The sequence below is a fragment of the Pelobates fuscus genome, chromosome 2, assembly GCF_036172605.1.
Source record: "Pelobates fuscus isolate aPelFus1 chromosome 2, aPelFus1.pri, whole genome shotgun sequence".
In the NCBI taxonomy this organism is placed as follows: Eukaryota; Metazoa; Chordata; class Amphibia; order Anura; family Pelobatidae; genus Pelobates; species Pelobates fuscus.
Genome location: NC_086318.1, coordinates 113,562,105 through 113,587,923, shown reverse-complemented (window position 1 = coordinate 113,587,923; position 25,819 = coordinate 113,562,105). Strand labels below are relative to the sequence as shown.

Sequence of the window (25,819 nt, the reverse complement as noted above, 5' to 3'; positions counted from 1 at the left end):
AAATCGGAGCATCCGCCATGCATAGCCGCCATGTGCGCTCCGGTTGCGGCCTGTGCCTGCCGCCACAGAGCCCCGATATCCATGCTCTGTCGGGGTTTTTCGGCTTTCGCCTTTTTCGTTTTTCGACCCATTGAGGATGTGTGGGTCTCGATGGCTGTCTGGAGAGGTGATTTGATCCTTTTGCTCGTTTGTATAGGGGGTTTGTCGGCTCAATTATCGGGAGCCCCGCTACCATGCGACCGTCCGCTTTGCCCGCTAAGCTCCGCCCCCCATGATTGCACTATTGGTGCCTGGACTTTCCCTATAATGTTCAGAGACTTTTTATTAATTATTTTTGGGCCTTTACCTTTAACTATAATTTCCATATGAGAAATTTGAATAAGGTCAACTATCAGTTGTTGTGAATGAATGCTCCCATATCAAGCATATTTACATAGTGGGCTGCAGATACATTTGAATGGTTTTATCACTGCAGATATTACTGGCGACAGCCTATATCACTATGCACAGATTATATACGTAACTCCTAATTGCACAGCTATCCAGGCATATACTACTGATCTCTTATCTCAAAAAATAAATATTGTAAATACAATTTTTTTTTATCAGTTTATGAGGTTCGTTCCCACTGTGTGCCACTGTACTATTCTTTCCCATAGTAAAATAAGTGAATCTTGAAAAGATAATTGGCACATACGTTGTTCCAGTATAGTAAGGAGGAAAAGAATGAGATTGATCCACATTTCCCGGCATCAAAAATGTATGTAGGGGGGCGGAGCCAACTAGCTAACAGAGCGGTCGCATTCACCCTGAGCTCCCATACAGAATAGTCCTGAAACCCAAAATTACCCTATTTGGGTAAGCTGGTTTGTACTTAGAAAGCACAAACTGGAGCAAGAGACCATGGGCAAGCACTCCCGCAAATCTTGGGGTTCGAGTGAGAGCCACACCCGGGATATCAGCTTCTTACTCACCCAGCCATCCAGGCCTAAAATGGCGGATCAAATGGCAGATACACCACGCTGATCCACATCGGCCTCAGAGGAGAAAGATCCAGAACCGGAGGAGCTTTAGCCACACACCCAAAGTGGCAAAGTTCTTCCCCAGCGGCAGCCCGACCCGCAATTGGCCACAAAAACAGACATCACCGCGATGGTTACGGAGATCTAGGACTACATTGCCTCGGAAATGGCGGTCCTGAAAACAGACCTAGGCACTCTGGCAGGCAGGATACAATCCACAGAGGAAAATGTCAGCAGCCTCGGAGTCAAACAGGACACCACAACAGCTCAGCCCTTACATGTGCAGAGCTGAGGGCAAAAATGGGACAGCTGGAAGATATGGCAAGACAGCGCAATTTAAAAACCCGGGGGATCCCAAATGCTATCAATGCTGGCGAGCTCCCACAGTTCATCAGGAGACTAATCTCCACTACTCTAACACCCAAACAGGCTAAAGGAATGCTACTAGATGGGATATACTGCCTCCCAGGGAGCCTTAGAAACAAACCCTCTGGATCAAGAGATGTTATAGTATGTTTTCGGTCACGAACTGACAAGGACACATTTATGGCACAAGTCAAAGGCCAATCACCATTTTTGAACAGCATTCACTGTGCTTCTTTCAAGACCTCAGCAGGTTCAAATTGCAATGGTGTGCAACATTGAAGGAGGTGACCTCTCAACTGCAAACAGCAGACATTCAATACAGGTGGGGGAACCCACAGGCGCTTGTGGCAGAGAGGAATGGTAACAGGCACAGACTCACCTCAGTGTCCAACGCCGAGAGCTTCCTGCAATCTCTGAGACTGACTGCTAAAACTACTTCCAGGCCAAACAGACCTACACACGAGTGGGACGTTGAAAACGTAGCGGTCTTTACACCTGCCAACTCGATGGCCCTAGGATGAGGCGCCTAACCGAATGACCTCCCTATGTTAACCTTACCTTAAACTTGCTTACCATTAAACTTGCTTTATGTAATATTGTACCTCTGCACTTTGTTTTGTTTTACGTTCTTGTTTGCTCTTCCCTAGATTTGTCCTCCGGGACCCTCAGACCTATATGGGTCATTAACACCCCTACGTAATGCGACAATGCTCATAATTGCTCCCCAAACGCAAAACCCCACCCCCATTATGGAGCTTACTTAATTCTCCCTTGGGCTCATCTGCAGTCCCGCTGAAAATAAACACAGCCCAATAAGGCCGGTTGATAATCGCCATGTACTAAACTCTCCTGCAACAGGGATCCTGGAAATCAATGTCCACTATTACCCACCTGCCACTAAGTAAAACCTTCCATGCCTCGGTATGGCTTATTTGCTGTACTACTTTAGGGCAGCTCCGCTTATTATTCTCTCTCTTATGACACATAATCTTGGGGTTGACATCCGGTGGTAAACGTACATGTTTTTATCTCATAATTATATCTAGCCCGTCTCTCATATTCTAGCTACATACCTTGACTAAGCTCGTCATCATAGTTGACCATCAAGACCAATGCCTAGGATATGTAATTGCTTTATTATAACTTCTCTCATTATCACTCCTAAGCAATGTACATGGATTCTAAGCTACAATATTATCAAGGGTTTCTGTCTTGGCATGTTTGTATCTGCATTATCTTTGCATGTGGACAGCCAGGCAGGAAACCAGATGTGGAAAATGAAGGCCTCACCCTGCTTCCTGAAAACCCAAAGATGTGTTTTAAGCTGTACTTTTATGGGCCAGATCCTCTGGATTTTTAATGTAAATGACTGTCTTTTATGAGACAATACTGGAATGGGATTTGTTTTATCACATAGCAAAGAGCTGCACTGGAAATGTAAACCTCTTCAGTACTGCCATTGATGTCATTGTGTATCACGCCTTCTACACACAGGGTTCAATGGACTTCTCACCCTTGTTTGTGCAGATGTCTATAGTGGAATAATAACAAGAAGTACAACAGCTTTTGCTCAAGGGGCTTGGTAAAAGGTGCATCCAATAAACCATGCAGTCAAATAAAGCACTTTACCTGTAAGCTAAATATTCCAAAGAATGGAATACCATTTGCTTTGGCTAAGAGATTGCATACAATGTATAGAGTGATCGGTTCAGCTCACGGCTTTACATTTCCGGATGTTTATTGCAGCCCTTCATGGTTAGTAAACAGCTAGTACACTGGCACAGATAGTGCTACTCAGACATACAGTAATACAGTCCATGCTACTCGGATACACTGACACAGATAGTGCTACTCAGACATACAGTAATACAGTCCATGCTACTCGGATACACTGACACAGATAGTGCTACTCAGACATACAGTAATACAGTCCATGCTACTCGGATACACTGACACAGATAGTGCTACTCAGACATACAGTAATACTGTCCATGCTACTCGGATACACTGACACAGATAGTGCTACTCAGACATACAGTAATACAGTCCATGCTACTCGGATACACTGACACAGATAGTGCTACTCAGACATACAGTAATACAGTCCATGCTACTTGGATACACTGACACAGATAGTGCTACTCAGACATACAGTAATACAGTCCATGCTATTCGTATACACTGACACAGATAGTGCTACTCAGACCTACAGTAATACAGTCCATGCTACTTGGACACACTGACACAGATAGTGCTACTCAGACATACAGTAATACTGTCCATGCTACTCGGATACACTGACACAGATAGTGCTACTCAGACATACAGTAATACAGTCCATGCTACTTGGATACACTGACACAGATAGTGCTACTCAGACATACAGTAATACAGTCCATGCTACTCGGATACACTGACACAGATAGTGCTACTCAGACATACAGTAATACAGTCCATGCTACTCGGATACACTGACACAGATAGTGCTACTCAGACATACAGTAATACAGTCCATGCTACTCGGATACACTGACACAGATAGTGCTACTCAGACATACAGTAATACAGTCCATGCTACTCGGATACACTGACACAGATAGTGCTACTCAGACATACAGTAATACAGTCCATGCTACTCGGATACACTGACACAGATAGTGCTACTCAGACATACAGTAATACAGTCCATGCTACTCGGATACACTGACACAGATAGTGCTACTCAGACATACAGTAATACAGTCCATGCTACTCGGATACACTGACACAGATAGTGCTACTCAGACATACAGTAATACAGTCCATGCTACTTGGATACACTGACACAGATAGTGCTACTCAGACATACAGTAATACAGTCCATGCTATTCGTATACACTGACACAGATAGTGCTACTCAGACCTACAGTAATACAGTCCATGCTACTTGGACACACTGACACAGATAGTGCTACTCAGACATACAGTAATACAGTCCATGCTACTCGGATACACTGACACAGATAGTGCTACTCAGACATACAGTAATACAGTCCAAGCTACTCGGATACACTGACACAGATAGTGCTACTCAGACATACAGTAATACAGTCCATGCTACTCGGATACACTGACACAGATAGTGCTACTCAGACATACAGTAATACAGTCCATGCTACTCGGATACACTGACACAGATAGTGCTACTCAGACATACAGTAATACAGTCCATGCTACTCAAATACACTGACACAGATAGTGCTACTCAGACATACAGTAATACAGTCCATGCTACTCGGATACACTGACACAGATAGTGCTACTCAGACATACAGTAATACAGTCCATGCTACTCGGATACACTGACACAGATAGTGCTACTCAGACATACAGTAATACTGTCCATGCTACTCGAATACACTGACACAGATAGTGCTACTCAGACATACAGTAATACAGTCCATGCTACTTGGATACACTGACACAGATAGTGCTACTCAGACATACAGTAATACTGTCCATGCTACTCAGAAACACTGACACAGATAGTGCTACTCAGACATACAGTAATACAGTCCATGCTACTCGGATACACTGACACAAATAGTGCTACTCAGACATACAGTAATACAGTCCATGCTACTCGGATACACTGACACAGATAGTACTACTCAGACATACAGTAATACAGTCCATGCTACTTGGATACACTGACACAGATAGTGCTACTAAGACATGCAGAATAATACAGTTTGTAGTACCCATATACAGTGCAATACATGTAGTTCTATCTAGATATACAGGTAGCCTTTATCATGATAAAACATGTTAAATCAAAAACCTCCAGAAAACTCAAAGTAATAAACAAAAAAAAAAAAAAGCTTTGCAGGTATTAACACAAACAATACAACAAAGAAACAATAAATGTACATTTTGTCAATGATTAATCTCAGCTACATATACATACACCGCTGAGATTGTGTTTGGAGTCAACTGAAGAGAGTAGTTTTGAAACAAAAACTGGAATACAAATCTGTTTTTATATGTTATTTTTAATTGTTGTGCAAAGTGGGGTGGGGTATGGGGGGGTTAAGCCACAAAGCTAATGGATCAGCATATATTTAGCTATCAACGTATTTATTTAAACAGTTTAACCTGCCAGTAGGCTATCTCATTGCACAGATGCTGAATTCAGGGCATGCTGGCTGAAATCTCCAAATTGATCACCGTCCTGTTTTAGAAGTGGTGGAATATTTGGTTTTGTAACTGCTATTACGCTAGTGAGTACCCAAATTGGAGGTTTTTCTTTAGGCCATTTCACCTGATTATACAAGTTGGTTGAGAACAAATAAATCTGTGCAGCTAGGCCTAAGGAATTTCCCTTGATATGTAAAAAGCACATATTTTCATGATACTAGCATTCCAATTCATTGTATAGTAACTTGTAAAAAAAAATATACAGACAGTTTTCATTTACGGACGGCATGAACTTGGGAAGAGTAACTTTGTATGCATCATTACACCTCAAAGCTTAAATGGCCACCTGCCAGGTCACTTTCTGAAAGACAAACTGTGATAATAGCCATAAAGAGGGAAATGTATAATTCACAGATACTATTTAAATGGCATGGCTCAATGAGGCCCATTCTGCAGGATCCGTGTAGTTTTTCTGGGCAGGTGGTATATTTTTTTGTGTGTGTTGTATGCTTGTCATTTTTTTAGGCTAATTAGATTTCTTTGTTACTTAAATTAGCAATTGCATATTTGATTTCTCTGTACTTGTTCAGGATTTTTGAATAATTAATGTTTTTGGAAAGTTCTTTTCCTTAAAGGACCACTCTAGTGCCAGGAAAGCATACTCGTTTTCCTGGCACTAGAGTGCCCTGAGGGTGCCCCCACCCTCAGGGACCCCCTCCCGCCCGGCTCTGGAAAGGGGAAAGGGGTTAAATCTTACCTTTTTCCAGCGCTGGGCGGAGAGATATCCTCCTGCTCTCCTCCTCCGATCCGCCTCTTCTCCTCCCCGTCGGCTGAATGCGCACGCGCGGCAAGAGCTGCGCGCGCATTCAGCCGGTCACATAGGAAAGCATTCATAATGCTTTCCTATGGACGCTTGCGTGCTCTCACTGTGATTTTCACAGTGAGAATCACGCAAGCGCCTCTAGCGGCTGTCAGTGAGACAGCCACTAGAGGAAAAAGGGGAAGGCTTAACTAATTGATAAACATAGCAGTTTCTCTGAAACTGCTATGTTTATAAAACAATTAGTTAACCCTAGCTGGACCTGGCACCCAGACCACTTCATTAAGCTGAAGTGGTCTGGGTGCCTAGAGTGGTCCTTTAAAGCTAACCATGCTATTTATTGATTGATAAACTATTTTACTAGGAAGGATACATTGGGATTTCTCTTGTTTTCAAGTATGTCCTGAGCCCACAAACATTGCATTGTTACAGTAGAGTACAATATAATATTAAAAATACAAAGTAATATTAAAATACACATATCTAGATTTAACAAAGAACAGGTAAGAAAATTAACCATGATTGCAAGGGCATTCTATATTGAGGTATGTTGACAGAGATCAGGAACACAATAGTCGCCTAAATTACTTTAGCTAAATAAAGCAGTTTTAGTGTATAAATAATTCCCCTGCAATTTCACTGCTCAATTCACAGCCCTAGCCACACCTCCCCTGGCTATGATTGACAGAGCCTGCATGAAAAAAAAACTGGTTTCACTTTCAAACAGATGTAATTTACCTTAAAATAATTGTATCTCAATCTTTAAATTAAACTTTAATCACATACAGGAGGCTCTTGCAGGGTCTAGCAAGCTATTAACATAGCAGGGGATAAGAAAATCTTAATTAAACAGAACTTGCAATAAAGAAAGCCTAAATAGGGCTCTCTTTACAGGAAGTGTTTATGGAAGGCTGTGCAAGTCACATGCAGGGAGGTGTGACTAGGGTTCATAAACAAAGGGATTTAACTCCTAAATGGCAGAGGATTGAGCAGTGAGGCTGCAGGGGCATGTTCTATACACCAAAACTGCTTCATTAAGCTAAAGTTGTTCAGGTGACTATAGTGTCCCTTTAAAGGATTTTAGACTGGAGGAAGATTTGATCATGTCTGTGAGGTTATTCCATAATTGCAGGAAAATGAGGATGGGGACACTTTTTTTTTTGGGTAGACTAAATACAGTGCTGGTACTGGACGACAGGGTTATAGACGGTGGGAACAGTTGGGGAGAGCATTCTACTTGGGTAGTGTGGGAGCATCCCAAAAAAGCTCCTAAACACAAGGCTGGAAAGATGAATGGTGCGTCTGGATTGATACACTGAAGTAAGTTTCCGAAGGTGGGTTTGCAGTGTGGTTGCATACACTACATCCCCATATTTAATAACTGGCATTAGCATTTGTTGTACGATCAGTTTCCTTACTGGCAGGATTTGTTTCTGTACAGGGCACCTAGTTCTGGATAAAGTTTCGTAGAGTTTTTTTTAACATGGAGGCCAAAAGATAGGTTAGGGTCTAGCCACAGACCTAGACATTTGAAAGAACGGACTGTGGTCAGTGTGTTATTTAATTATGTGCTGATGCATAGATGGGAATTTTGTACTTTATGTAATTTAGGTACTGTTCCAAAGGTCATTGTGACAGCTTTGTCAGTGTTTAGGAAACATTTGTTATCTGCGATCCACTTTTCTCCCTCTGTGAACTGTTCTTGGAGCACAGCCTCAAGCTGTGGTAGATTTAGTTTGCTAGTGTAGATTACAGTGCTGTCTGCATACATGTGTACAGTACAATATGTAAATTAGGTTACAGTTAGTTATGCTGGGTGTGTTTTTTTTCATTAAAAGAACACTCCAACCACCATAAAGGACTATTGTGGTTATGGTCCCAGGAGTGCCATGTCATTCCACCCCCAGTGTAAGTAGCCAAAACGTTTAAGAACAGCTTGACAACTTACCTGGGCCTCCATTGCCCACATGCTCCTGCAGAGAGTGGTGCAGAGAGGTGCTCATTGGCTTTTGGCCCCTCAGCTGATGCTATCAGCCAATGAGCGAGCACTACATGGCAGAGCTTAGCTTAGTGGAACTAATATAAGATCTTTGCTCCAGTGGTGCTCGTGGCAGATCCCAGGTACATTGTCACATTATTTGGAAAAAGTTTGACTACTTACACTTACACGGGGGGATGCTAGGGTACTCATGGTACAAGGGGTTCTCCTAGGTTTCAGAAACATTTGGGGCTTGAGCGCGATGGAAACTCAATGGCCTCTCCATTAACAGTGAAGTGACATATCCCCGCATTTTCCACTGATGAACAGCGAGCTGCTATGCTGTCCAGGATTTCAAGACAGCATAGCCAGAAACATGCACATGTTTAAAAAAAACTGTTATTAAATGCCATCCTGTCTACCTATCTAATAAAGGGATGTGCAACATAGTTCTGTTCCTAAGCACCCCCTCCAGATCCAGGGGGCACCACTCACTCCCCCTAAGTAGCCCAACAGAACACTACACTACAGATCTCTCTTTTTCTAATAGGCAGCTGCTTTGAGAAGCAGAAGCCTGATGTAAATTAAAAATAAAAAAGCTAATGTATTTCTGCCTCCTCCACTATCTGTAGACATCCGGGACCTAAAAGTGCCTCACATCTGGGGCTTCATCCCCCCAAGGACCCCCATTAGCAATGCGTGTGCAGAGCACCTTGACATTTCTATAATCTTATTTACAATTCTTATTTAGTTTCCTTATGGAATGCTCTCCTGCAGCACATTCAACTCTCCCAGTCTCTGCAGTACTTAAAGATATTCCCTAAACACACTTCTTTAGAGCAGCATTTCTCAACCTTTTATGGGAAAGTACACCTGCAGGTCTTAAAAGAAATCCTAAGTGCCTCTGCATCAAAAAAGTAATTTATGTTCATTTAAATTCCAAACGAAATGTGTAGACACTGATATTTAAGTTAATCCCATATTGGAGAACAAGCTTGACTAAAGGTAGTAAAGAATATTTTTCAAATAAATATGACATAATGTAAAATGTAAGGAGGAGTGTATGAACTATTAATCACAAAGTGAAGTATCACTGATATGACACACACTAACAAACACACATTCACTGACCGACAAACACTGACAGAGAAACACACACTCACAGACAGACACACACTCATTCTCTTACACACTCACAACATATTTTTATTAAGTCCACCCAAACCCATACCTTTCCTTGGTATCTAGTGTTGCTGCTCTCATCTTCATAGTCTTCTCGCTCTGCTCGCTCATGTGTTGTGATGTCGGGGCTGGATGACTTATCACCGTAGGGCGTGTGAGGGAGCAGTGCTGGAAGATCACAGAGAGCCGCTCGGGTGCCTTCTCTGCCTTAGCGCACATCCTCCTGGGGGGGCCCTAAAGTTGCCAGCCCGCCATGTCTTGGTGTACCTCCTGCTTTTGGTGCACGTACCCCTTGAGGTACACGTAATACAAGTTGATAAACATAGAAACATAGAATGTGACGGCAGATAAGAACCATTCGGCCCATCTAGTCTGTCCAATTTTTTAAATACTTTTAATTAGTCCCTGGCCTTATCTTAAGTCTAGGATAGACTTATGCCTATCCCACGCATGCTTAATCTCCCTCTCTGTGTTAACCTCTACTACTTCAGCTGTAAGGCTATTCCATGCATCCACTACCCTCTCAGTAAAGTAATACTTCCTGATTTTATTTTTAAATTTTTGCCCCTCTAATTTAAGACTATGTCCTCTTGTTGTGGTAGTTTTTCTTCTTTTAAATATAGTCTCCTCCTTTACTGTATTATTATTATTATTATTATTATTGCCATTTATATAACGCCAACAGATTCCGTAGCGCTTTACAATATTATGAGAGGGGGATTTAACTATAAATAGGACAATTACAAATAAACTTACGGGAACAATAGGTTGAAGAGGACCCTGCTCAATCGAGCTTACATTCTTTTTTTTTTTTTAGACATTCTTTATTTATGAGAGATTTTTCAAGTAAGGAAGGGGTACAGAAAAAAGAAAAGGGAGGGGAGGGGCAGGGGAAACAAACATCAAATTGCAAAGGATGACATACATCGGCTCAGAACATCGAGCCCGGCATGGATACATAATCGAGTATAATGTTTCAGCAATGATAAAGTCACAATCAGTGTACAGCGTGTCCGCCTAAGCGGGTTATAGTTAGTAATATGGGGCACCTTCCTCAGGTGTAAAATGTATTACAGGCGCGTCTATAGCTGTCAGATGAGTCAAAGGTTGGGTATAGGAGGGGGGGGTGGCTAAGTCTGGGGACTAATCCCCGTCATAGGGATATGGATCGGGGTAGCAGGCGAGGGTATCAGGCGTCTCCTGGGGGGGCCCGGAGTACGAGGTCAGGCCCGTCCCCGTGCAGTATAGGACGTCCAGGGGTACCATTGGAGGGCGCACTTGTCCGAGCGCTCCCGCAGGGACGCAGTTAGCATTTCCATCCCACGGATCTCCTCAACCTTGTCTACCCATTGCTTGTAAGTGGGTGCCGCCTGGCTTTTCCAAAGCAGCGGGATAAGGCTTTTCGCAGCAGAGAGCAGGTGTATTGTGAGGGACTTTTTGTACTGTTGAATGGGCATGGATGTGTGGTGAAGGAGCATTGCCAGAGGCAAGAATGGGAGGTCCGTGTCCGTGATTTCTTTAATTTTATCGTGTATCATGTGCCAGTATGGAGCTATGCGTGTGCAAGTCCACCAAATATGAAGGGTGGTGCCCAGAGCGGAGTGACATCTCCAGCAGTCGCCAGAGGTTGTACCATGCATGTGTCTGAGCACCTCAGGGGTTCTATACCAGCGCGTGAGTAATTTGTAGCTCATCTCCTGGTATTTGGAGCTAATGGAGCATTTGTGGGTTAGGAGAAAGACTTTGCCCCACTCCTGGGCAGTCAAGTGCACGCCCGTCTCCCGTTCCCACCTGTCCGTGAACCCCAGTGTGCCCTCATTGTCCGGTGTCAGTAGGCGTACGTAGAGGTGGGATACAGCGTGGTCAAGGTGTTTTCTGTCAGTGCACAATTGTTCGAAGTCGGTCAGTTGTCTGTGAATGTGGTCTTTGCCTTGGATGTTTGTGTAGTATGTCTTCACCTGGTGATAGTGGAACGCGTCTATCAGGGTCGGCTGCTGAATCGATACGACATCGGGTAACGGTTTAAGGGCCCTGTCTGCGATCCACTGATGCAGGTAGAGCCAGTCCGTCTGGTGAAAATTTCGCATTGCCGCGGGGGTGAGACCGTCCGCGAGAGACGGGTTATGTGTGATCGGGGTCAGTGGGTTAGGTGATGTGGTGAGCCTGTGCGTGAAGCGTAATGAGCACCATACCCTAAGGGTGGCGTCTATGAGGGGATTGTGGAGTCGGAGCTCGGAATACGTAAGGGAGCCAAGCCAGAGTCTAGCAGGGATCGTACCGCGAGATTGCTGTACCTCCATAGACACCCATCTCCTGGCACCCGTGTTCGCGTGCCAGTCCACCACCCTTTGTAGATGTGTGGCCTGGTAGTATCGTTGCACGGAAGGTAGTCCGGCCCCCCCTGCTGACTTTGGGCGTTCCAGGGTGGCTCTGCGAATGCGGGAAGCGGAGCGGTTCCATACAAAGCTACGGATGTCTCTGGCCAGTGTACGGAAGAACGTTTGTGGGATCGCGACAGGTAGTGTCGTGAAAAGATATAGAAGTCTGGGGAGGACATTCATTTTCAGGGCTTGTATGCGGCCGAACCAGGTGAGATACATTGGGGACCAACGCAATAGGTCCTTTTGGATAGTAGCGAGTAGGGGAGGAAAGTTCATCGGGTAAAGTTGTGCGAGATCCCTCGGCAGCCAAGTGCCCAGGTACCGTAGTCTATCTGGTCGCCAGGAGAAGGCGAACTCTGAGCTCAACCGATCAACCAGCTCGGTGTTATCGAGGAGAGGTAGGGCCTCTGACTTGGACATATTTAATTTCAAGTTGGAAACTCGATGAAAGTCGCGGAACGCTTTGAGGAGGTTAGGGATGGAAATTAAGGGTTGCTCCAGGAAGAACAACATGTCATCAGCATAGGCGGCAAGTTTGTGTTCTTCCGCTTCCAGGGTCACCCCCGTAATACCCCCGTCCCGTCTGACCGCCTCCAGGAAAGGCTCTAGAGAGAGGGCAAACAGGAGGGGGGACAGGGGACAACCTTGCCGCGTGCCATTGCTGATGGGGAAAGGTTTCGTCAGTGCACCGCTGACGCGAATGCGTGCTGTCGGGGTCGTGTACAAAGCCGCCACCCAGTTGCGCAGCTGTGGGCCAAATCTGAAGTGGTGGAGAGTGGACGCGAGGTATGACCAATCTACCCGGTCGAACGCCTTTTCGGCATCCGTCGATAACAGGACAACCTCGCGTTTCTTGGATTTAGCGATATGGATGACGTTAAGGGCCCGGATCGTGTCGTCACGGGCTTCCCTACCCGGGATAAACCCGACCTGATCTGGGTGAATCAGATCCGGGAGGAGCGGGGAGATCCGCAGTGCTAGCGCTTTAGCAAAGAGCTTAAGGTCCGAGTTTAGGAGCGAGATCGGGCGGTAACTCGAGCAATTAGATGGGTCTTTACCTTCCTTGGGGATTATTGTGATGGTGGCGGCTAGCGTGTCTGTCGGGAACTGCCCTCCTTCGCGAATCGAGTTCAGACCGGATAGAAGTTTAGGCAAGAGTGTGTCACTAAAAGTGCGAAGGTATGAGACCGGTAATCCGTCCGGGCCCGGTGCTTTGTGAGGCTTCATGCACTTTAGAGCGCCTTTAAGTTCGTCAAGTGTCAGGGGTAGTTCTAGGTCCTCCGATTGTTCCTGGGTGAGCGTTTTGGCTATGTGCTGGGAGAGGTAGTCGGTGATTTGACGTTGGTGCGTCTGAGATGTTTGTCCGTGAGCGGTCTGTGTCTGGTTGTATAAGTCAGCGTAGTAGGTCTGAAAGGCTTCAAGAATGCCTCCTGGGAGTCGTGTGCTACGTTGGCCAGGTGTGTTTATTTTATGAATGTGTTGCGTCCGTCTTTTTGTCTGGAGCATCCGTGCTAAAAGTCGACCACTCTTATTCGAGTGTTCATAAAAGTATCTGGCCGACTTCGACAGGGTGTGCAGCAGTCCCTGCGAAAGGTGGTCCCTAAGATCCCTCCTAGCCTCAGTCAGTTGTAGGTAGGTGTCGTCATCTAATGTCTGTTTGTGCTTGTTCTCCAAGTCAGTAACCCTGGTGGTGAGATTGGTGAAATGCTTGAGTCTATCTCTCTTACGTTGAGTGCAAATGGCGATGTAGTGGCCCCTCACAACACATTTGTGTGCCTCCCAGACCGTCAGGGGTGGTGTGTCCGGGTTTTCGTTAGTGTCGAAGTATTGTGTGAGCGTCTGATGTGTGGATGCGCGGGTGACAGGGTCAGTCAGTAGGGATGCGTTCAGTTTCCATTGCCTGTCCTTTGGTTTGTAAAGTGGGGAGCTCATGCAGACTGTAACCGGGGCGTGGTCCGAGTGGGTCGTGATTCCAATGTGCGCGTCGCGTAGGAGGGAGAGGTATTCCTGGGACATGAAAATATAGTCAATACGGCTATAATGGCGGTGGACGTGTGAGAAGTGTGTGTAGTCTCTGTCATCAGGGTGTGCGGTTCTCCAGCAGTCTACTAGTCCTAAGTTAGTCAGAGCCCTAGTAGCTGTCCGCAAGCAGTGCGGCGGGAGCGTGCATGTTCCCCGTGACGTGTCCAGGAGTGGGTCAAGTGGCATGTTCAGGTCACCAGCCACCAAAAGAAGCCCCTCCCTGAACCTGTTCAGCCTGTTTAAGGTGCGGGAAAGAAAGGTGTGCTGGCCGCGGTTAGGGGAGTATAAGCAAGCGAATGTGTACGTGTGGTCAGCTATCGTACCCTTGATAAAAATATACCTGCCTCCCGGATCTCTTTGGGTCTCTACGTGGCAGAAGGGTGTGTTGTGTGCGAACAATATTGCTACGCCTGCTCTCTTAGAGTCAGGGTGGTTGGCATAGTAAGCCAGGGGGAAACGTTTGTTTTCCAGTTTGGGAGCATTAGGACCCCGAAAGTGCGTCTCCTGCAGGAACGCCACGGACACCCTCTCCGCCCAAAGACGGCGGAGCAGGTGCGAACGTTTCTCCGGTTGGTTGAGGCCCCCAGTATTATTGGACCAGTATTTAAGCAGGGCCGGGCCGAATCCCGCTCCAGCCCCCGCACGGTGGACGCCTGGGGGATGGGAGTACGCCATCCAGTAAGGGGGGGGGGGGAGGGGGGAGGAGGGAGAGTAAATGCAACGTGTGAACCTTGACCGGTTGACAGCGTTCGGGAGACTGTGGGTCTGGAAAGTCTCGTAGAACTACGGTCTTATTTACAAAAAAGTTCAGTTGCGTGAGGTGCGGGGAAGGCCACCCACGGAGTCTGTGTCACGTGAAGGGATGTAATCGGCACCCATGTCCCTCGGCTCCCAATCCGCCGCGGGAGATGGCTGTCTAGATCTTTGCGTGTCCAGGGGAGTGGGGGGGGGGAGAAGAAGGGGGGGTTGCAAGTCCGTCGGTAACGTAGGGGCATCTGTCAGCACCGTGGGTTTACGTCCCTGTCCAGAGGGCGGGCGGAGGGGGAAGGCAAAGCGGGGGTGGGGGGGGGGGGGGGGAGGGGGCTGGCCCCCAGGGCAGGCCTGCGGGAAGTGGTAGTCAGAGCCGTGTGTCATTCAAAGATACGGTTAATACAGCACAGTGTAACACAATACAATGTAGGACAACACATGTGAACAGAACGTTATATTCTCAACATCGGCCTTTTAGCCCAAGTCATCAGCAAAACCATAACAGGGTTCGGGAAACCACAAACATTTTTCTACACAAATATAACAAGCACAGGGTATGGATCTCTTGGGTGTGCGTATGGTACTAGTTTTACGGAGAATAACAATATGAGTGTTGGCCCACAGTACCTATAGTAGGCGGCGTGCCTTGCATCCCATTAGGGCCCTGCTGCGCGTGCCTGAGGCATAGCGGGAACCTGGAAATGGGGCGCGACACGTGTGTATAGGGCGCTCAGGTGGGTTATGGCAGTAAGGGGGGGGAGGGGATCGCCACGCGCGGCACCAAGCAATGTAGCATGTAGCTGGATAAGAAGCGAGAGCAGTGCAGTACCGGCCCCAGTAGCATATGATGCCGCAGGCGGCACGTGTGGTATAATTTAGGCGTATCGGCTATATAGAAAGGGCATATGAATGGCGGTAGTGTACCCATTACGCAAGGGAGACCAGCACCCGTCACCCCGGCCCATGTGCGAGCTATCCTATTATACAGGGAGTGGCCGTGCAGTAGCGCAGCAGGGGGTGACAGCATAGTAGGCGTATGCAAGAACAACGTATGTCATGGAAAACGCAACGGCACCCATGTCAACTTTGGAATACACGTTATTAATTAAACATTTTCGAAATAAAGCATCACAAACCGTTAGACATACAAGTACAACAGTCCAGTTATCGAAGCCTCTCTGGGGAACGTGTGAATGGAGGCAAAGGAAGTGGCCAACAATATAAGTACAATTTAACACGACCTACATCGGGCAGTGTGGTGCCGCACCTACGTCAGCTGTTTAATCCTCGCTAGGTGGGCGGCAAGTACTGGGGCATTAAGTGCCGCGGGCTAAACACCACGACATCTCTAAGACGGGAATCAATGGGGCGGGTCAACATGTGGAATACAGTGCAATGCATTACAAGATATATGAACCAGTAAGGTGGCACGTTAATTATCGTTAGCTATGGGATATGTGCCAGGGGTGTTGTCTGAAAAACAAGTTAAGCATGTCATGGGAAAACAAAGTTGAAAACAATGGATATAGGCAAGATCATTACACGTGGGGAGTCGTACCTCAATACCTTGCCCCCTGAGTGTGTCAACCTGCCAGGCCCGGGTACGACTAAGAGCCAGCACTACATGAGGTTGGGCAGCCCAAACCCGCCTCCCAAACAGTCCAACGCATCACAGCCCACCCAGTACTGTCCGTGACCCCCCAAAAAAAAAAAACCCCCCCACCCAAAGTGCAGCTCTAAGTCTTAAGCCCTGCAATGAGCTAGTGATAGTGCCCCACTAACCTGCGGTCAACTTCACAGTGTCCACCTAGTACAGGATGAGGTCGGAAATCAGCAAAGTCAGAGGGACAGGTGTGGTACCTTTATAAGGGCTAGGTAGCGTAGGGTGAGGTCCATGGTTCTAGGCAAAGGTGGTCGGTAGTGGCGTCACCGGGTGTTATTCTTCTGGGCCGGCAGGGCCTCCACGTCGTTGCGGAAGGGGGGCAACACGGTCGCCCGACAGGTTCTCGGCCGCTGGGTGGGGTCCAGTCGGACGTGCAGGCGGATACTCAAGAATCCAGTTAGGAACGTGGACATGTGGCAGTCCAGCGGACTGGAGGAATCTGACGACGTCGTTGGGCCAGCGCAGCGAGTGCCAACGGTTCTCGATCTTGGCTTGTAGGCTGAATGGGAAGCCCCATTTATAGGGAATCCGCTTCTCCGTTAGCATGGTCGTGAGCGGTTTCAGCGCTCTGCGGGCATCTAGCGTGAGAGGCGACAGGTCTTGGAAGAGCATGACCTGGGAGTCCATATATGTGAGCGTGCGTCGGGCCCTGGCCGCTCTCATTATGGCGTCCTTGAGTTGGAACGAAGTGAGGCAGCAAATCAGGTCCCTGGGCTGGCCATCTCTTCTAGGGCCTCGGAGCGCTCTATGTGCGCGTTCCATGGAAATATCAGGGGGTGCGTCTTCTCCTAGCAGGTACAAGAAAAGGCCCGTCAGCAGTTCCCGTGGGGACTCATTGTCGGCTTCAGGGAGGCCCCGTACCCGTATGTTATTGCGGCGGCCTCTGTTGTCCAGGTCCTCGACCTGTCTGCGCATCTCAAGAAGTATATTCCCCTGTCTCGCCGTAGCTAGGTCTGTGGCCTGCTGGTATTGCACAGTTTGGAGGCGAGTCTCTTCCAGGTCATCCACCCTCTGCTCCAGGGCCGTCAGGTCCCTGCGCACCGCGGCTACCTCTTCCCGGATGACGGTACGCAGCTCCGCGACCAGGGCCGTCTTGTCACTTCGTGTGAGCATGTTGGCCGATATAGCCGCTATGTCCAGCGACATTTGGGACAGCGCAGCTGCGCCGGGTGTGTCACTCGCGGAGCCCGCCAGGCTGCTGGTGCTCGGGGAGGTGGGCGCCATCTTGTCCGTGCCGCGTGTATCTCTGAGGTGCTGAGGTGTGGACAGAAATTCGTCCATCGGACCGGGTCTAAGGGTGGTATGGGGCGTAGGAGGAGGTCTCGGGGTCGTCATACGTTTGGTTCTCCCCATGTGGACCGCAAATTTCGCTCAGGGTCTGGGTTTAGGCGGATCGGGGCCCGGGAGCAAGTGCAGCGTGCGACCTACTCCATGTGCAGTCAAGCCACGCCCCTCTCGAGCTTACATTCTATATGTGTTGATTCCCTTTATGTATTTAAATGTTTCTATCATATTCCCCTTGTCTCGTCTTTCTTCCAAGTTATACATGTTAAGATCCTTTAACCTTTCCTTGTAAGTTTTATCCTGCAATCCATGAACCAGTTTAGTAGCCATTTTTTGCACTCTCTCTAAAGTATCAATATCCTTCTGAAGATACGGTCTCCAGTACTGCGTACAATACTCCAAGTGAGGTCTCACCAGTGTTCTGTACAATGGCATGATCACTTCTCTCTTTCTACTGCTAATACCTCTCCCTATACAACCAAGCATTCTGCTAGCATTTCCTGCCTGTCTATTACATTGTCTGCCTACCTTTAAGTCATCAGAAATAATCACCCCTAAATCCCTTTCCTCAGATGTTGAGGTTAGTAGGGTATCACATTACTGTACTCTGCCCTTGGGTTTTTACATCCAAGGAGCTTTATCTTGCACTTATCCACATTAAATGTCAGTTGCCACAGCTCTGACCATTTTTATAGTTTATCTAAATCATTTGCCATTTGGATTATCCCTCCTGAAAAATCAACCCTGTTACATATCTTAGTATCATCAGCTAAAAGACATACCTTACCATCGAGACCTTCTGCAATATCACTAATAAAAATATTAAAGAGAATGGGTCTAAGTACAGATCCCTGAGGTACCCCACTGGTGACAAGCCCATGCTTCGAATATACTCCATTGACTACAACCCTCCGTTGCCTGTCACTCAGCCACTTCCTTACCCATTCAACAATATTGGAATCCAAACTTAAAGATTTCAGTTTATTGATAAGCCTTCTATGTGCAACAGTGTCAAAAGCCTTACTGAAATCTAGTTAAGCAATGTCTACTGCTCCACCCTGATCTATTATTTTAGTTACCCAATCGAAAAAAAATCTGTAAGATTAGTTTGGCATGATCTCCCTGAAGTAAACCCATGTTGTCTCTGATCTTGAAATCCATGTGATTTTAGATGTTCAACAATCCTATCCTTTAACATGGTTTCCATTACTTTCCCCACTACTGAAGTAAGGCTTACTGGCCTATAGTTGCCTGACTCCTCCCTACTACCTTTCTTGTGAATGGGCACAACATTTCCAGGGCTTTTCAGAAGCATACTAGCTCTCCCTTAATCCCTGTTTCCTTATAAACTTCCCTTTGCTATCTCTCATCTACTGTGCTCCCTCCTACCAAACACCCCCACATCCTTCATATTTCCTCTGTGTATTTGTCCCTCATCCTTTGAGATTTTAACCTCATTTTGGCAGTTCCCTCTTCACCTACTGTTCCGGTACATCAAACATGAATTAAACATTTGTCTTGTTTACACATTGACCAGAGTTACAGAAAATGTTGGCACTATATAAATAATGGTAATTGTAATTTTATGGTTTAAATTAATAGGCAGTGCACCACAAAGTTTAGTGAACACATCTCCAGTTTAGTTAACACATCTCCAGTTCAATATTTTTAACTCCCAAAGGAACAATTACATTCTATAACCCTACAACCATCCGTTCCCGATGGCTCATTACCCAACATGGAATCTCTCCATAATAGAATGACAGCAAGACTTTATACAGCTCTTGAAGTGGAATAATCAAGGTACTCCACACTGGCATATACATTATTTAGTTGCCAGATTGTGATGATAGTAAGAAATGTAATTGGTATTAAAAGGGTTAACCTAGACCTTCATGATTGTGTCTTCATTGACTAGGATATAATCACTCATTGGCAAAACTACCTTCATGTACCTGTGAATTAAAAATTAATTTGAATTATTAGTCCGCAAGATGAACTGGAAAAATGTAGCAATCAGTTATGTGTTTAGTTCAGCTATTGCCTTTTATATTGAGATTCAGAACATTTGTTTGGAGTACTAGACATTTCCCACTGTAAAGAACAGTACTGACAGTGCAAGTCTTTTTGAAACGGCTTGTTCTATTATACATTAATAAATCAAAGTCACTTAAGGAAAATGTATACTACATGGCCTATACTGAAATGGTTGCTACCCTGCAGCACCATTTGCATTAAGTGACCTTGATTAATGTCTGTAAACGTCTGTTGTTGTCAATAACTATGTTGGGGCAGGGCTTATATACAATAATTCTACAATATAGCATTGATTAAAGAAATATTCAAAGCACCATAAGTACTGCAGCATTCTGCATTAGTCGTGGACAGGGGAGAGAGCAGGGCTGCAGCTCCATCAGCCCCTATGTTAATCCGGGCCTGCCCAGCAGAACTCAAGGTCAAACCACTCTAAAGTGGTTTGATACTTTATATTGAGGAGGTGAGGGGCAAGGCACCGCTGGCACCATAAACAATACAGTGCATTGTAGTGGTTATAGTGCTTGGAGCGTTTCTTTAAAGGAGCCTTATATTATACATTTGCCAAATATAAAGAACATGTGGTGACCCTGATACATGCATGAAAAACCAGAGTATAAAGTCATATCATGTTATAAAGCAACAGACAGAACAATTCTGGATGTGTATGCAAACGCCAAATGCGTGACCCTGATACATGCCTACATGTATTGTGAATTACTGAGTGTAAATTCAGTCCTGGTTATTTTAAAACAGAATCTCCAGGTTTGCAGTGGAGAGTAAATGTTAGGCCTGGCTAGTAGCTGCCCAGATTTGGCAGATAAACTGGGATTTCATCAGAAATACTGGGGCCACTTTCAATGTTCAAGGCTTGGAAGTTGGGACTGTGGGGCCTGAATCCACAAATAGGACCCGCCCCCAATTCCACCAAAATCTAGCAGGCACTTAGAGTTGCAGTCAGTGCTGCCCCTGTAGATTCCTCTCACAAAGTGGTTACTATGGCAACACTCCAACCAGGTCTCAAGAGAGTAAATTCTAGCCAATGAGCTAAAGTTCACTCAGTAACACTGGACCATCAGGGCTTGCAAGCAATGTTTCCCTATCCGGGCCTAAGTTAAGAAGGGAGGGGGGATATAATGTTTAGGATTTTTTTTTTTTATTAAAAAATAAATATATTTGCTTTGCTCTGTCCTGCCTCACACAGACACACGCTGCTCCCCCCACAATGCACCCCCCGCCCACACACACACACTGCACCCTTCACACACATACACATGGCATCCCTCACACACACGCACTGCAACCCTCACACATACAAATCTTAAGCCCTGCACCCATACACACTAAATCCCCTATTGATACTGACAATACATACCTTATACACACACACTCTACCAATTACATACACTACATTGCGAACACACAAACACTACATCCCTTATACACGCACAGCACCACTTACACACACTACATTCTAGACAAACACACACTACATCCCTTATATGCACTCTGGATCTCCTACAAACACATTGCACTATCTACTCACACACTACATTCCAGACACCAGAGACAAGTCACAAGCAAACACAGCGCAAATGTGTCAATAAATTTTCTTGTGCTGCGCAGAACAAATCCAGGACATTTATCTCATGTGAGAGCTCTTCAGTACTGTATACGATTTGTCCTGGAAGAACGTTATACCAACATGCTCATTTTGAGAGGGGGCGTTCTTGTCACTGGGCCTCTGTGATGAAAATAAGCTTGGAATGGAATGTAGTGTTTGTAGACCATGTAATGTGTGTTTGTAGTTTATATAAATGTATATGTTTAGGGTATTTAGTGTATGCCTATTGTAAATCCAGTGTATGTATAGTGGATGCAGTCTATGTTTGTGTAAGGAATGCAGTGTGTGAATTTCTGACAGGATAGGGATTGTGTTCTGTGGGGTTAAGAAGAAAGCAGTTTTATGTATTTATTATTTTATTTCAGGCCAGGGAGGGTAAACATGACATTTCTTGGTGGTCCATTGATACTGGCACACGGCCTTCACTTCTGCCTGGTGCAGGCTCTACTTTCAAGCCTAGGCTGGTGTTGTAGCATTGTGGTATCAGCTCATTGCTGTAGTAACCCATGGCAATGTACTGACAGGCCACGGCTTGTGAGAGAGAGGACTCGTGTAGGTGCAGACTGAGAATCTCCTAAGCTCCACCTCCTGCAGCATAAGTGTGCAATGGTCCATGGAGGGGGGTCTTTGATCTCCTTTGCCTGCGGCTGTGTGTGTGTGTATGTATATATATTAATATATACCCCCATGATAGCAGCCCTGCTGACAATTTCCGCCTCGTTCTGGCAAATGTGTCCAAACATTTTACCCATCTAATTAAGGTTAATAACCATAGTGGTCTGTCAATGTTTTACATTTTCACTGCACTAGCAGAAGACATGGCACAGGTTTCTTATTCATTAACCTGTTGTTTGAAATTGGGATCATGCAAGCTAAAAACAGAATGCAGCCAGGAATGTTGATCAGCTGATATGGTAACACCAATTAGTGTAGCCAACTCCTAATGCAGGCCAGATATATACTAATAAATGTATTGATATATTTTCAAATGTTTGTGTCTGGCCTGATTTGGTAATACTATCTATATTTGTCTCATTGAAATCCTGAACTATGTCTTAATGTTATAGGGGCCCAGTCGGCTCTTAAAAGGCTGCGGCAACCGTGCCCCTGTTTACTGAGTATTATGGGGGAGACGGGTGCAAATCATATACAATGTGTGTGCAGAGTGTGCATCTGTGTGTGAGTGTGTGAGTGTGTGTATCTGAGTGTATGTGCAAATGTGTGTATCTCAGTGTGTGTACTCACATGCGTGTTTCTGTGTGTGTATATGACAGTGTGTGTATCTGTGTGGCTGTGTAGGTGGGATATCTGCTGTACCTTCTCCAAAAAACCCAGTTATCTGTTACTTGCTCTATGATTTGCCAGATGCACAATCATGGAGCAAGTAAAAAAAATGCCTTTTTTTTTAAAAAATTCTACAATATGCACTTTCATCGCTTCCACATAGGCAAGAAAGCTAAAACTCAGATTCAATGGGATCAATAAAATATTTAGATGAAGCAAAAGAAAGTATGGGATCCTTGTATATGTTAACAGTGAAATAATTGAATCTGTATGGCAAAAATGGTACAGCAATGGGAGGTAAGGTTGCACCTTGGTCAGTATTTTCTTCAATTTTTAGAGCACAATATGGGAAATATGGTTGTCTATTTATGAAAAGCTGTCAAGAAAGTCAGACAAGTTGTGGATGTGACCTAAAAGCTCTGATGACTACTCTGCAATGTAGAAAAGGGGGTAGGGTTTTGCAAAGCTCATCATGTCTCTACTGAGTGGTCAGAAGGTTTTGTATAGTTCATATAGGGGTGCTATAACCCTAATATGAGTATTAGAAGACAGATATGTGGTTGCACATATGTGGTGTTGTTTGTGGGTGCTGTTTGACATCATGATATCAGTGCTAAATCAGGCTATTATCGACACTGTATCAGTTATATATGTGTTTGGCGGATGCTATATGTACAATTTGTGGCTGTTAGGTAGTTGCTGGGTGTTCTGATGGCATTGGCATTCCATGTAAACTGTAAACTGTTAATAGCTCCCTACTGATTCCTCTCCTGCAACTGTCATTTTAGAAAATTAACAAAACATACTTCAGTGAATACTATTCTACCAATCTAGAATCTTCTCTACTCCAACCATTACCTTTTGTGTCACTATATACTACTCCCTCTAGCATGTAAGCTCATTGAGCAGGGCCCTCAACCCCTTTGTTCCTGTGTGTCCAACTCGTCTGGTTACAATTACATGTTTGTTAGTCCACCCATTGTACAGCGCTACGGATTTGTTGGCGCTATATAAAAATAATAATGTAGTTTGTGGTTGAATGTGAGAGGGTTGCTGGGTAATTAAGGGGGAGTGTTTGCTTGAATACACCTAGAGCACCACCTATTGTAATTATATCCCTGTCTGAAGAAATGTTGCAGCAAATTACATAATGTTAATTTCCTGTAAGTAGAACGGATTGTGGATAAAATAGGAAATGGGCTTTCTGTGTGTTTTTAACAGAAAGGGAATTCCCACTTAACGGCAATTGTGTAATCTGTTACAGTAAATGTTTTTCTTTTCCAAAGAACCTTCTTAAGAAAGTCTTCATATACTGAGGATTGACTAATGTTCAGAGTTATATAAAGACCCAGTAGCTTTAAAATATGAAAGATTAGACAATAGCATCAACACGCACACGTTTTTGGGTTTTTTACAGCCTCAAGTTGTCCTATACAAATTCAGTTTTGCTACACAACACATGGTATGACTGAGAACTTTGAGAACAGCTGCGTTTTAAACACTTTCCGAAATTTATATCATGTACGCGAAAAATGTAATGAGTGCAACTCATTAAACTGATCAGAATTTTTCTAATTTGACTGTTTCGGCCTACAATTTGGCATTCCATAGAAAATTCCCAATTTATTGAAGAAACCTGACAGGGAAACCTCTGTTAGGAAATTTTACATTTACTAAGGAAGGCGCCATTTTGTGGAGTATAAAATGGAACATTTATTTGATATATATATATTATATGTATCTATTACAAAGAAACTGCCAATTTGACTGCTGAGGATTGCATATTTTTACATTAATTTCAATATAAATAATTGGAAGGAAAATAAAGTATTTAGTGCAGTGTGATAGTTACATAGGATGATTCGTAAATGACAAATGTGTTAAAATGTTACCTTGAAATCTGTTGCCAAAATGTTATACATTATTATTATTATTATTTCTAAAACGCCAAAAAGTTCCATAGCGCTGTACAATGGGTGGACTAACAGACACATATTTGTAACCAGACAAGTTGGACAAACAGGAACAGAGGGGTTAAGGGCCCTGCTCAATGAGCTTACATGCTAGAGGGAGTGGGGTAATGTGACACAAAAGGTAAGGGAAGGATAGAAAAGCAGGTTGCTAGGATAGTATTCATTGAGGGCTTAGAGTTTTGTTTTGATCACAGTTGCAGGAGAGGACCTACTATATATATATATATAAATAGATATGAATTATACCTCTGGAGTTTTATACTCTGTTCTGAATACATCGTACATTTGCATTGGTGTAATTATACTCATATTTCTTTAAGGTAGTTTGAACAGAGAATTTATCATCAGTTACTGATTCCCTAACGTGTCGTCATACATTATTTTGATGTAGGTTACCTCTCTTGGAAATAAATTAACACATTATATAAATTATATGGTAAAAATATTAGCTATATTGTATCAAGTATCAAATTCAGATTGTTAGTCTGATGAAGCAACCCTATATCTTAAACTGTGTTCTAATTCACTGTGTGATTGTCAGATGTTTTGTATAGAAATGTGTGTGTGTATACATATATATATATATATATATTCCTTTTTATCCCTGCACACACACTTTCAGATTTTTCCAAATGCCGGGTGCATCCTAGCCACAGCCAAAAATAATAATAAAAATAGTGAAAAAAGGCTTGCACTCACGGTCTTTTTCTTTATTCCATTTCTTGTTAAAACATAATTATAGTCATAATCAACGTTTCAGCCATCGTCCGTGGCTTTCATCAGGATCAGTTCAGCAAAAAGTTTTATATATATTTATATATATATATTTATTATTATAATTTTTTTAAATGTATTTAATTTATTTTTTTCAGTCTGTTCCAGAAGTGGGAAACAAATACTACATTACATTTACAACCAGGGCCCAGAAAAACAATGTAAGTACCCAACTATACAAAACTCTTGTTTTTCAAGGAACTCACTATTCACTAATGATGTGTAATGCAGTTTGAAATGCAGTGTTTGGTGAATAAACCCATTTGGTTTCATCTTCTAATCATTTGTTAGGTTAGGAGTAAATATTCCATTTATGTCAGTCTGATCATCTAATCTCATGCTTTTAAATACAAAGGTATAGTCTAAGAAAAGAAAGAATAACAAATGATATAACACTATGCCTTTTTATGTTACAGATCTCTGTGCTATTAGTATTGAAGGGACACTCCAAACACCATAACCACTACAGCCCGCTGTAGTGGTTAT

General features: G+C 44.5%; 1 protein-coding gene across 1 annotated transcript in view; it reads left to right on the top strand.

The window, feature by feature from the left end:
- LOC134586782 (retinoic acid receptor responder protein 1-like) overlaps positions 1 to 25,819 on the top strand; it is a 44,090-nt gene that overhangs the window by 9,365 nt on the left and 8,906 nt on the right. The window contains exon 2 of the mRNA XM_063442596.1: positions 25,432 to 25,494. Coding sequence (XP_063298666.1) covers positions 25,432 to 25,494 — 63 coding nt within the window. The remainder of the gene's footprint in view (positions 1 to 25,431; positions 25,495 to 25,819) is intronic.